The sequence below is a fragment of the Pelobates fuscus genome, chromosome 5 (assembly GCF_036172605.1).
Source record: "Pelobates fuscus isolate aPelFus1 chromosome 5, aPelFus1.pri, whole genome shotgun sequence".
Taxonomy (NCBI): Eukaryota; Metazoa; Chordata; class Amphibia; order Anura; family Pelobatidae; genus Pelobates; species Pelobates fuscus.
This window is the reverse complement of record NC_086321.1, coordinates 369,403,101-369,417,729: the sequence shown is the minus strand read 5'-3', so window position 1 is coordinate 369,417,729 and position 14,629 is coordinate 369,403,101. Positions and strand designations below refer to the sequence as shown.

The window sequence follows — 14,629 nt, the reverse complement described above, 5'->3', positions numbered from 1 at the left end:
GTGACTAACTGTAACCTAACCTACACATTGCATCTAACGTGGGGGAGCCTGGAGTGTCCCTTTAATTATATAAACTCACCCAGTATAACTAACTGTAACCTAACCTACACAGTGCATCTAACGTGGGGGAGCCTGGAATGTCCCTTTAATTATATAAACCCACCCAGTATAACTAACTGTAACCTAACCTACACATTGCATCTAACGTGGGGGAGTCTGGAATGTCCCTTTAATTATATAAACCCACCCAGTATAACTAACTGTAACCTAACCTACACATTGCATCTAACGTGGGGGAGCCTGGAGTGTCCCTTTAATATTATAAACCCACCCAGTATAACTAACTGTAACCTAACCTACACATTGCATCTAACGTGGGGGAGCCTGGAGTGTCCCTTTAATTATATAAACTCACCCAGTATAACTAACTGTAACCTAACCTACACAGTGCACCTAACGTGTATGGGAGCCTGGAGTGTCCCTTTAATAATATAAACACACCCAGTATAACTAACTGTAACCTAACCTACACAGTGCATCTAACGTGGGGGAGCCTGGAGTGTCCCTTTAATTATATAAACTCACCCAGTATAACTAACTGTAACCTAACCTACACAGTGCACCTAACATGTATGGGAGCCTGGAGTGTCCCTTTAATTATATAAACTCACCCAGTATAACTAACTGTAACCTAACCTACACAGTGCATCTAACGTGGGGGAGCCTGGAGTGTCCCTTTAATTATATAAACTCACCCAGTATAACTAACTGTAACCTAACCTACACAGTGCACCTAACGTGTATGGGAGCCTGGAGTGTCCCTTTAATAATATAAACTCACCCAGTATAACTAACTGTAACCTAACCTACACATTGCATCTAACGTGGGGGAGCCTGGAGTGTCCCTTTAATTATATAAACTCACCCAGTATAACTAACTGTAACCTAACCTACACAGTGCACCTAACGTGTGTGGGAGCCTGGAGTGTCCCTTTATTAATATAAACCCACCCAGTATAACTAACTGTAACCTAACCTACACAGTGCACCTAACGTGTATGGGAGCCTGGAGTGTCCCGTTAATAATATAAACACACCCAGTATAACTAACTGTAACCTAACCTACACAGTGCACCTAACGTGTGTGGGAGCCTGGAGTGTCCCTTTATTAATATAAACCCATACAGTATAACTGTAAACTAACCTACACAGTGCACCTAACGTGTGGGAGCCTGGAGTGTCCCTTTAATAATATAAACCCACCCAGTATAACTAACTGTAACCTAACCTACACAGTGCACCTAACGTGTGTGGGAGCCTGGAGTGTTCCTTTATTAATATAAACCCAAGAAAAATAAGTTACCTGCGCTCTTCCCAAATCCCTATGCATATTTAAACAAATGGAGGTTATTTAGTTACACCAATGGCCATGAGAGGGGATGCCCACCTGCCACGTCAAGGCAAACCTCTTAGGTGGATCCTACACAGACTACCCACCTTGCTTCCTTGAGCTTCTGACTAATGTAAACCCTCCCAGTATAACTAACTGTAACCTAACCTACACAGTGCACCTAATGTGTGTGGGAGCCTGGAGTGTCCCTTTAATAATATAAACCCACCCAGTATAACCAACTGTAACCTAACCTACACAGTGCATCTAACGTGTGTGGGAGCCTGGAGTGTCCCTTTAATAATATAAACCCACCTAGAATAACTAACTGTAACCTAACCTACACAGTGCACCTAACGTGTGTGGGGGTCTGGAGTGTCCCTTTAATAATATAAACCCACCCAGTATAACTAACTGTAACCTAACCTACATAGTGCACCTAACGTGTGGGAGCCTGGAGTGTCCCTTTAATAATATAAACCCACCCAGTATAACTAACTGTAATCTAACCTACACAGTGCATCTAACGTGTGTGGGAGCCTGGAGTGTCTCTTTTAATAATATAAACCCACCCAGTATAACTGTAACCTAACCTACACAGTGCACCTAACGTGTGTGGGAGCCGGGAGTGTCCTTTAATAATATAAACCCACCCAGTATAACTAACTGTAACCTAACCTACACAGTGCACCTAACGTGTGTGGGAGCCTGGAGTGTCCCTTTCATAATATAAACCTACCCAGTATAACTAACTGTAACCTAACCTACACAGTGCACCTAATGTGTGTGTGAGCCTGTAGTGTCCCTTTAATAATATAAACCCACCCAGTATAACTGTAACCTAACCTACACAGTGCACCTAACGTGTGTGGGAGCCTGGAGTGTCCCTTTAATAATATAAACCCACCCAGTATAACTAACTGTAACCTAACCTACACAGTGCATCTAACGTGTCTGTGAGCCTGGAGTGTCCCTTTTAATAATATAAACCCACCCAGTATAACTGTAACCTAACCTACACAGTGCACCTAACGTGTGTGGGAGCCGGGAGTGTCCTTTAATAATATAAACCCACCCAGTATAACTAACTGTAACCTAACCTACACAGTGCACCTAACGTGTGTGGGAGCCGGGAGTGTCCTTTAATAATATAAACCCACCCAGTATAACTAACTGTAACCTAACCTACACAGTGCACCTAACGTGTGTGGGAGCCTGGAGTGTCCCTTTAATAATATAAACCTACCCAGTATAACTAACTGTAACCTAACCTACACAGTGCACCTAACGTGTGTGGGAGCCTGGAGTGTCCCTTTGATAATATAAACCCACCCAGTATAACTAACTGTAACCTAACATACACAGTGCACCTAACGTGTGTGGGAGCCTGGAGTGTCCCTTTGATAATATAAACCCACCCAGTATAACTAACTGTAACCTAACCTACACAGTGCACCTAACGTGTATGGGAGCCTGGAGTGTCCCGTTAATAATATAAACACACCCAGTATAACTAACTGTAACCTAACCTACACAGTGCACCTAACGTGTGTGGGAGCCTGGAGTGTCCCTTTATTAATATAAACCCATACAGTATAACTGTAAACTAACCTACACAGTGCACCTAACGTGTGGGAGCCTGGAGTGTCCCTTTAATAATATAAACCCACCCAGTATAACTAACTGTAACCTAACCTACACAGTGCACCTAACGTGTGTGGGAGCCTGGAGTGTTCCTTTATTAATATAAACCCAAGAAAAATAAGTTACCTGCGCTCTTCCCAAATCCCTATGCATATTTAAACAAATGGAGGTTATTTAGTTACACCAATGGCCATGAGAGGGGATGCCCACCTGCCACGTCAAGGCAAACCTCTTAGGTGGATCCTACACAGACTACCCACCTTGCTTCCTTGAGCTTCTGACTAATGTAAACCCTCCCAGTATAACTAACTGTAACCTAACCTACACAGTGCACCTAATGTGTGTGGGAGCCTGGAGTGTCCCTTTAATAATATAAACCCACCCAGTATAACCAACTGTAACCTAACCTACACAGTGCATCTAACGTGTGTGGGAGCCTGGAGTGTCCCTTTAATAATATAAACCCACCTAGAATAACTAACTGTAACCTAACCTACACAGTGCACCTAACGTGTGTGGGGGTCTGGAGTGTCCCTTTAATAATATAAACCCACCCAGTATAACTAACTGTAACCTAACCTACATAGTGCACCTAACGTGTGGGAGCCTGGAGTGTCCCTTTAATAATATAAACCCACCCAGTATAACTAACTGTAATCTAACCTACACAGTGCATCTAACGTGTGTGGGAGCCTGGAGTGTCTCTTTTAATAATATAAACCCACCCAGTATAACTGTAACCTAACCTACACAGTGCACCTAACGTGTGTGGGAGCCGGGAGTGTCCTTTAATAATATAAACCCACCCAGTATAACTAACTGTAACCTAACCTACACAGTGCACCTAACGTGTGGGGGAGCCTGGAGTGTCCCTTTCATAATATAAACCTACCCAGTATAACTAACTGTAACCTAACCTACACAGTGCACCTAATGTGTGTGTGAGCCTGTAGTGTCCCTTTAATAATATAAACCCACCCAGTATAACTGTAACCTAACCTACACAGTGCACCTAACGTGTGTGGGAGCCTGGAGTGTCCCTTTAATAATATAAACCCACCCAGTATAACTAACTGTAACCTAACCTACACAGTGCATCTAACGTGTCTGTGAGCCTGGAGTGTCCCTTTTAATAATATAAACCCACCCAGTATAACTGTAACCTAACCTACACAGTGCACCTAACGTGTGTGGGAGCCGGGAGTGTCCTTTAATAATATAAACCCACCCAGTATAACTAACTGTAACCTAACCTACACAGTGCACCTAACGTGTGTGGGAGCCGGGAGTGTCCTTTAATAATATAAACCCACCCAGTATAACTAACTGTAACCTAACCTACACAGTGCACCTAACGTGTGTGGGAGCCTGGAGTGTCCCTTTAATAATATAAACCTACCCAGTATAACTAACTGTAACCTAACCTACACAGTGCACCTAACGTGTGTGGGAGCCTGGAGTGTCCCTTTAATAATATAAACCTACCCAGTATAACTAACTGTAACCTAACCTACACAGTGCACCTAACGTGTGTGGGAGCCTGGAGTGTCCCTTTAATAATATAAACCTACCCAGTATAACTAACTGTAACCTAACATACACAGTGCACCTAACGTGTGTGGGAGCCTGGAGTGTCCCTTTGATAATATAAACCCACCCAGTATAACTAACTGTAACCTAACCTACACAGTGCACCTAACGTGTGTGGGAGCCTGGAGTGTCCCTTTATTAATATAAACCCATACAGTATAACTGTAAACTAACCTACACAGTGCACCTAACGTGTGGGAGCCTGGAGTGTCCCTTTAATAATATAAACCCACCCAGTATAACTAACTGTAACCTAACCTACACAGTGCACCTAACGTGTGTGGGAGCCTGGAGTGTTCCTTTATTAATATAAACCCAAGAAAAATAAGTTACCTGCGCTCTTCCCAAATCCCTATGCATATTTAAACAAATGGAGGTTATTTAGTTACACCAATGGCCATGAGAGGGGATGCCCACCTGCCACGTCAAGGCAAACCTCTTAGGTGGATCCTACACAGACTACCCACCTTGCTTCCTTGAGCTTCTGACTAATGTAAACCCACCCAGTATAACTAACTGTAACCTAACCTACACAGTGCACCTAACGTGTGGGGGAGCCTGGAGTGTCCCTTTCATAATATAAACCTACCCAGTATAACTAACTGTAACCTAACCTACACAGTGCACCTAATGTGTGTGTGAGCCTGTAGTGTCCCTTTAATAATATAAACCCACCCAGTATAACTGTAACCTAACCTACACAGTGCACCTAACGTGTGTGGGAGCCTGGAGTGTCCCTTTAATAATATAAACCCACCCAGTATAACTAACTGTAACCTAACCTACACAGTGCATCTAACGTGTCTGTGAGCCTGGAGTGTCCCTTTTAATAATATAAACCCACCCAGTATAACTGTAACCTAACCTACACAGTGCACCTAACGTGTGTGGGAGCCGGGAGTGTCCTTTAATAATATAAACCCACCCAGTATAACTAACTGTAACCTAACCTACACAGTGCACCTAACGTGTGTGGGAGCCGGGAGTGTCCTTTAATAATATAAACCCACCCAGTATAACTAACTGTAACCTAACCTACACAGTGCACCTAACGTGTGTGGGAGCCTGGAGTGTCCCTTTAATAATATAAACCTACCCAGTATAACTAACTGTAACCTAACCTACACAGTGCACCTAACGTGTGTGGGAGCCTGGAGTGTCCCTTTAATAATATAAACCTACCCAGTATAACTAACTGTAACCTAACCTACACAGTGCACCTAACGTGTGTGGGAGCCTGGAGTGTCCCTTTAATAATATAAACCTACCCAGTATAACTAACTGTAACCTAACATACACAGTGCACCTAACGTGTGTGGGAGCCTGGAGTGTCCCTTTGATAATATAAACCCACCCAGTATAACTAACTGTAACCTAACATACACAGTGCACCTAACGTGTGTGGGAGCCTGGAGTATCCCTTTGATAATATAAACCCACCCAGTATAACTAGCTGTAACCTAACGTTTGTGGGAGCCTGGAGTGACCATTTAATAATATAAACCAATCCAGTATAACTAACTGTAACCTAACCTACACAGTGCATCTAACGTGTGTGGGAGCCTGGAGTGTCCCTTTAATAATATAAGCCCACAAATACCGTAAAACTAACTGTAACCTGGATTGGTGCAAAAGCGCTTCAGAGACACTAGCTGTATAGTGTGCTGTGTGTGGGATGCCCTGGAGGCACAGACACCAGGTGGACATGATCCTTCTGTGGGTGGGTCCGCCCATTATGTGCGTCACTGGTCCCAATATTGGGAGGTATGCATTAAGGTTGATGAAGATTTTATATAGTTTATTGTTTTTTATAAGCAGGATCCTTGAACTTGTTTTTCTTGGCCTTAATTTCCCTGTAGATTTTGTTTCAATTGCACAGAAAATATTGGTGCTAAATATTAATGAATAAATCCAACATTTATTGAAATGCAGAATTGCCATTAATCCACATGGTCAGTTCTTTGCAGCCCGCAACACCACAAATTGTTCTTGTTATTATTTATTTATTTATTTATTTTTAAACAGGGACACTTTACTTGACCCATCCCCATAAACCTCTGCATTTTCAGGGTAATTATGATAACTAATCTGTGTTCATGCCACGTATAAAGCAATTAGCAATGTAGATAAAGGTCGGCTTAGGTGTGATACTTGTTCCGTTTTACCAAGTCACATCTGGTGGCTGGCATCGTATACCCATGGGTAGTTCTAATTTACCTCATGCCAGAGGTTTAATAGTTCAATAAGCAACAGATTGTAAGCCAGCTGATCAACATTTTCCCATGACTGACACCGTTTCCTTTTATTCCGGGGTGAACGACAGACCTCGAGGTTGTCATAGTGCCATAGTTGTACAACATGATGAGGCTACATGATTGTAATGTTTAGTTGATGCTTCGAGTATTTACCATCTCCTGCCTCGGAAGTCATTATTTTGGGTTATTTTGATCCGAACGTCTTGGATAAGAAAGCGCTCTACTTACGTAATAGATATTCAGAACTGTCGTGATCGTAATCGTTATCCTCTGGAAAATGATTAATTCGGAAGCAATTTCCTTTGTAGAGGCCTAAACAAAGAGAATAAAACATGACTTTAGCTCTACTTGGGTCTATCCCGTTGGGTAATAGCATTTTAAAGTTCTAACTAGGGCACAAGCTGCAATAACAAATCGGAAAACACTTTATGACCTTAATATGTACACTTGGAACGAGAGGAGGGAGTGGGGAGAGAAGAAGGAACCTTTAAATAACCAAATTGGGTAAACGCTCTTTCAATATAAGTCAATGTTATTTCTGAAACCGGGGGTTCTTAACTGGAAGCTGATGGATCTTGCGTGGAGTCCCAAGTTTGTACAATACTAGATATCGGTAGTAGTAATAGTAGAAACATGGAACGGTCTGCCAACATAGGTAGTGTAATGAGCACCATTACTAGAGTTCTAGAGTTCTCCTAAGTACAGCTTTCTGTGTAGAAGGGGTCATTTCACTTAATGATACTTTTTTTTATCACTGTTCTATATTGTGGACACATTGAACCAAGGTGCCTTTCAAAGGGTCTTCTTAAACCTGCGTCAGAGTGGGCGGTCAAGCATTCGTTGTAGTTTGTGGATTTCTATTGGCTAAATCACTGACTAAAAAAATGTAAAAAATTAATACATTTGAGAATCCTCTGACTCACAGGTCTTTAATCTGTGAATTTTCCTGTTAATTCGAAGTCTAAGAGTTATGCACATTCCCTCAATGTTGCCAGAACAAACCTGGTTCTGTGGGAAATCTGTCACTTTACCCGGTGAATCTGCTGATGCACTTGGAAACCCTGATAATCTGTACAAGATTAAAAATATGCCCATTCATACGTAAAACTGTGAATCTCAGAATTTAGCTTACACAGATTCTCAGGGTTCAATGAAGGGCCAAATCATTGATGTCTGCGGGAGCATGGTCAATTTCTTTTAAGGCAAATACCTAGACTCGCTTTTAGGTACCTGGTCAGAATTGTACAATGATGTAGGTTGATTGATCCTAGTGTATCCATTCACTGCTCTTCATTTGGTACACAGCAGGCAAAAATTCAACTTTGACATTTGGCATATTTACAAACTGGAAGAATATTGCAATTTCTAGGACAAAAAGTCAAATAGCAAAGAAATCTGAGCTGGATTTAAAAAAAAAAAAAATATATATATATATATATATATATATATATATATATTTTTTTTTGTATCACCTTCTTCTAGAACGTGACCTCCCGTTGATTCTCTACAACTCTTGGTTTCCTGATTAAATTCCCTAAATGTGTTTTTAGAGCTATATCACATTTTAGAATTTATCATAAACCGGATTTGACACAGGCTGTTTTTCAGGTTTAGATCGTTCTGCCTCAATTTTGTGATTTCCTGGTTGATTTTACATAGTTGCTGGTTTAATAAATAAAAGGAATTGTAAGAGAACTTATGTTAGAACGAGTTCCGGTGGCACATCATCATTTCTGGCCACACAAGTGGGACTTCTTACAAGGATCTGTTTTCCTCTAGGTGGTTTTCAAACATGAATTATGGGATTTTTTGGGGTCTCCGTTTTGGTACGTTTGCCAAAAGCACTATCCATGTCATCTCCTACAGAGTTTAATCACGAACTAGCTAATTCACAGCTAGCTTGTGTCCCTCAACGTTTTGTAGCCCAAAGGTTTTTTCAATCTTTATTTCAAGAGTAAAGCAGATAAAACAGAAGTAGTCATAGTTACAGTGATAAATGATCCGTACATTCTATAAACATTTTCAGAGACATGCTTAACATGCTAGCTCACATCCATGAAGGCTTCCTCCCACATCTAGCATTGGCATCCCCTTTACAATTACCGTCACATGTGTTACCATGGTGGTTAATTAACAGTGTGTAAACTCAGTTGCTACCAATGTTAGTAACTATTTGTGAGCTCAGATTTATGACCCCTGTCCAAGGCTCTCTATCTATCATGCCAGCAGCCACCATGGCCTCATACCAAGCAGCTATCCAATAATGACTATATCACAAACCGTCGTTAATATCTGACCCAATCTTCACTTCCCTTCCCTCCTTCAACCTCCTCCCCCCTACCGACCCTTCCCCACCGCTCCCCATCTTCTCCCCATCTCCAGATAAGCACTCCGCTAACTCATTTGTAGCTTGAATGTTATCCAGTTTCCACATTTAACAGTTTACTGAAAAAGCATGGCGACAACCCTAAGGAGACCAAATTCTGCCTAAATTTCTGTTAAGATAACCAAGTGGCGGCTAAGTTTAACCATTGAGGGTGATCTTGACTCCATCTTGACTCCATCACTGGAATCCGACTCTGCTCTCTTACTTCTCAGGCTCTGTCCATGGACTCAACCCCTGACCCAGTAAGATGGCATGCTGTATTCACCATCATAAACTTATAGATATATGTAAACACCCCTACTGATGCTGTTACCCGATGACAGCACTAGGGGACAGTGGAATACACAGGCTGTTCTTTTACATCCAGGATCAGGCCCGAACTGGCCATCGGGCACACCAGGCAAATGCCCGGTGGACCGCTGTGGCCATGGGCTCCCTGGCCGGACCATGCAGGGCCCATGCTATCCGAGCGCCAACCCTGCTGAATTCCATGATGGGCCGGTGGGGAGATCAAAGATCTCCCTCAACGGTCCACTTGCATAGCCGGCTGGGGAGGGAGACAGGAGAGTACCTGGCGGAGCTCTATCTTGCAACTCCACCAGGTTCCGCTTACGAGATTTGGAGCGTTGCCATGGCAACGCCCCAAATCTCGTGAGAGTGAACTCTAGCCTCGCAGGTTAGAGTTCACTCACCACTAGCACCACCAGGGATGGCAGCATGGCCCTCCTCCCTTCCAGACTAGAGGTAAGAAGTGAGGGGGGATATAATGCTAGTTTTCTTTTTCTTTTTTTTTTATAAATGTAAAATAAATAATTTCATATTTGGTGGCATTAATCTTTCTTCCCCCCACAACACACAATCCCTCCTAGCATATACACACACACAGCACCTTCACACACACAGCACCCTCACACACAGCACCCTCACACACAGTGCCCTCACACACAGCACTCTCACACACAGCACTCTCACACACAGCACCCTCACACACAGTACTCTCACACACAGTACTCTCACACACAGCACCCTCACACACAGCACCCTCACACACAGCACCCTCACACACACAGCACCCTCACACACAGCGCACCCTCACACACACAGCTCCCTCACACACACAGCTCCCTCACACAGAACGCTCTCTAGCACACATTACCCTCACACACACTTCACCCTCACACATAAATCACCCTCACACACATCACCCTCACACATACATCACCCTCACACATACATCACCCTCACACATACATCACCCTCACACACCGCACTCTCACACACACACACAGCTCACACACACACAGCTCACACACATATCACCCTCTCACACACACACAGCTCACACACACACATTACCCTCACACACAGCTCCCTCTCACACACTTCATCCCTTCAACTCACAGCACTCTCTCTCATTCTCACACACACACACACACACACACACACACTTTACGCCTCACACACACACACATACTGCATTGAACAAACATGCTCATTTTTAGTGGGCTGCTGTGATAAAAAAATGCCCGGGCCTAATTTTTTTCCCAGTCCAGCCCTGTCAAGGATGTGATTGCCTACAGCCAATGGGTGACCGCATGTCTGAGAAAAATAAAATACTCCAAAATGTTTACATCATTAATTATATATATTACAGAATAGGTTAATGTTTTCATTAGGGACATGTCTACTAAATATTGATTTATTTGTTTGCAATTCCTTTTTTTTTGGTATTTGGGCAATGGAGTATCCAGTATAAATCAGTATTGACCACCCTTGACCCCCTAGATGTTCTTAAACTAATTTCTCACGATGCCCAGTGACCAAATAACTTACCATGAAAGGGTAAGTTACTTGAAACCAAACTTTAAACCGTTGGTGCATGGCTTACTGGCTGTATGTCTTCACTACTTCCTTTTCATGTGCATTTGTTTATTTTACTTTTCCTTTCTGATTTTGTTTTGGAATTACAAGAAAAGCTGACATTTCTAGCCCTTCAGTATCTTATTTTACGTGATAAGGGCGGTTTATTGTGCTGCGGCTGTATTTGCGATAGTTCAGTTCGTATCACGTCAATTAGACTGATTCTGTGCGCCATGACAGTCGCAGGGCTAGGTTTGTGTGTAAAGTACGTAGAATACTGGGTAGCATTGCTGAGCGAGAGCTATTTTTATTCCCTTTTCATGATGGATGCACTGTATGTGCTTGGGCACCCCACCGGTCTTACCCAGGCATGTCAGATAACATTTCGGGAAAAATTAAGATGTTAAGCCTGTGATGGTTTAAGAAATGTCAGTTCTTAAGATGAACTGAAATCTCACATATAAAAGAACTGACACAAACGGATACTTTGCATAAACCCGTAATTCTGAGAAAAAGATATTTGGGTCTTTAAAAAAAATTTAAAAAAAAAATAAAATAAAAAAATGTACCGAGTGTTTGATTCTTCTCCTGAAATTTAGCCATTTCTTTCGAGGTCTTTCAAAGACAATACCAAGCAAGACCTATTCTCTGATATGCTTGGAATGCTATAGAATGCTAGAGATGCTTGGAGAGGGGGGTCCCTGGCACCCCCCATCTACTGGCATACCTGCATCCCCTGCGCATGCAACTACACAGTCTTATCATCCTACCCTCCACTTTTTTAGTCACATGGGAAATATATAAATCCATCTCTGGAATCAAAGCCCAATTCCCACCTGAACACCTTAAGTGTCTTCAATATAATTAGAATCCCGGCTCCAGTTAACCCCTATAATCGTCAGTCCATTTCCATAACTTGACTCAGTGCTTTGTATTGTGCAGACTGAAAGCTCCACAAACTCACCCACCACATTCACCCACAGAGCTCCACAACTGTGGTACTACCACCCAGAAAACATCTCTCAAAAGATATTCAGTCCAACCATACCGGTAATTATCGCTGTTCCCCAAATTCCATATCTATTTGTTGTAAATATCAAACCTTGTACCTTTACCACCCCAGGACATACTGAGAGAAAATTATACATAGTTTCTGAAAATATTCTACAGTAACGTACAAAGTGCACGGTTATTTTACAATACAGAGAGTAGATCATAATATTAAGAACTCCAAAAATTAGCAAACTGAAATCCAAATGGCAAAATGTAGGCTTAAATAGGCAGCTTCCAGATCAGCTGTTTTAGCGTACATTTTGCCATTTGGGTTTATATCTAATTCAGTTGAGAGTTTAGTGAATTTGATGATTTTGAACGTTTGCCCACTGGCAAAGAAATAAGTCTATAATTTTAGTGGCAGGTGTATTTTAACAGTGAGAGACAGAATAACCAAAACAAAATCCAGAAAAACTCACATCTAAAAAGTTATAAATCGATTTGCATGTCAATGAGTGAAAGAAGTATTTGACCCCTTAGACTTAGTACTTGGTGGCAAAACCCTTGTTGGCAATCACAGAGGTCAGACATTTCTTGTAGTTGGCCACCAGGTTTGCACACATCTCAGGAGGGATTGTCCCACTCCCCTTTGCGGATCCTCTCCAAATCATCAAGGTTTCGAGGTTTACGTTTGGCAACTCGAACATTTAGCACCCTCCACAGATTCTCTATGGGATTAAGGTCTGGAGGCTGGCTAGGCCACTGCAGAACCTTAATGTGCTTCTTCTTGAGCCACTCCTTTGTTGCATTGGCTGTGTGTTTTGGGTCACTGGCTGAGGGAAGGAGATTTTCACCCCAGATTTCACGGTACATGGCCTCGTCCATCGTCCATTTGATGCGGTGCAGTTGTCCTGTCCCCTTAGCAGAAAAACACCCCCAAAGCATAATGTTTCCACCTTCATGTTTGACGGTTGGGATGGTGTTTTTAGGGTCATAGGCAGCATTCCTCCTCCTCCAAACACGGCGAGTTGAGTTGATGCCAAAGAGCTTGATTTTGGTCTCATCTGACAAAACACTTTCACCCAGTTCCCCTCTGAATAATTCAGATGTTTATTGGCAAACTTCAGATGACCTGTACATGTGCTTTCTTGAGCAGGGGGACCTTGTGGGCACTGCAGGATTTCAGTTCTTCCATTACAGCCTTGTGTAGGTCTACAATCTTGTCCCTGACATCCTTGGACAGCTCGTTGGTGTTGGCCATGGTGGAGAGTTTGGAATCTGATTGATTTATGGTTTGCTGGTGGACAGGTGTCTTTTATACTGGTAACGATCTGAGATTAGGAGCACTTTAAGAGAGTGCTCCTAATCTCAGCTTGTTACCTGTATAAAAGATACCTGGGAGCCAGAAATCTTGCTGATTGATAGGGGATCAAATACTAATTTTACACATTGACATGCAAATCAATTTATAACTTTTTTTTACATGCGTTTTTCTGGATTTTTTATTTTTTTTATTATTCTGTCTCTCACTGTTAAAATACACCTACCATTAAAATTATAGACTGATCATTTCTTTGTCGGTGATTACACTGACCGCATTCTCACAATGTCTCGTTCAATGCTCTTCTCGTTTCCTGTTTAAATTCACAATTATTCACCAGCAGCAAATGTAAAAACAAAAACTAAATAAAACCATTAAAAGCAATCTGTGTGTATTGCTCATTGCTAAGGAATATTATAAATTATTTAGCTGTGTTTTACAAACAGGCGTACACACCCACCCCTCGCTCCCACATACATTCGCTCTAATTGCACCAGCATTTGATTTGTTTTTTTTTTCCAAAGCAATTATGTGATCCTCCATTGCTTGATAGACACGAGTGAAGGAGATGTCATAATACCAATAGACAATGCCACTTAATCCCTCAGGTCCTTAATAAAAAAAACAAAAAACCCACAACAGAAAACCATGCATTTCTTCCACGACTACAGGACTGGCGGTGTATATTAGATTCCCAGAATGCCTCAGGGTTCACTTTTGACATCTTTATTGTTCGGTCTTGTGCTCTGGGGGGGGGGGGGACCTGCCATTCTGGGGGCTTTCTGCATTAATGTTTGCGATTGATTCCCATTCATACAATTGAATTGAATTGACACCAGTTTTTATTATTAAATGTTTCTGGGAGCTGATAGCTACACCACGTAAACATGGCGTTTCCTGAAGGCTGCTGGCCTGTTCTTTCGGGGGCCCTGATACCACTAGGAGCATTGATTTCGACTTTTTTTTTAAAAAAAAATTTATGTACGTAGATGCCTTCGGTTATCCTCTCGTCATGTCCCTTCATCTCCTATATCTGTCATTGCTAACCTTTTCCTATTACAGCTGTGGTGGGTGACATTTCCCATGATGCAATGCTAGCCATTCATTTTGGGAAGCATGGTCCACAGAAAGTAAAGTGCCAAAGCCATTCTGACGTGTATTTTAGGATTAATTGTAAAAATGTTGACTTT

At 42.2% G+C, this 14,629-nt stretch overlaps 1 protein-coding gene across 1 annotated transcript in view; it reads right to left on the bottom strand.

Annotated features, from left to right (window-relative positions):
• CACNG4 (calcium voltage-gated channel auxiliary subunit gamma 4) overlaps window positions 1-14,629 on the bottom strand; it is a 55,448-nt gene that overhangs the window by 17,271 nt on the left and 23,548 nt on the right. Inside the window, exon 2 of the mRNA XM_063453387.1 lies at window positions 7,108-7,191. Within this exon, the coding sequence (XP_063309457.1) occupies window positions 7,108-7,191 (84 nt within the window). The remainder of the gene's footprint in view (window positions 1-7,107; window positions 7,192-14,629) is intronic.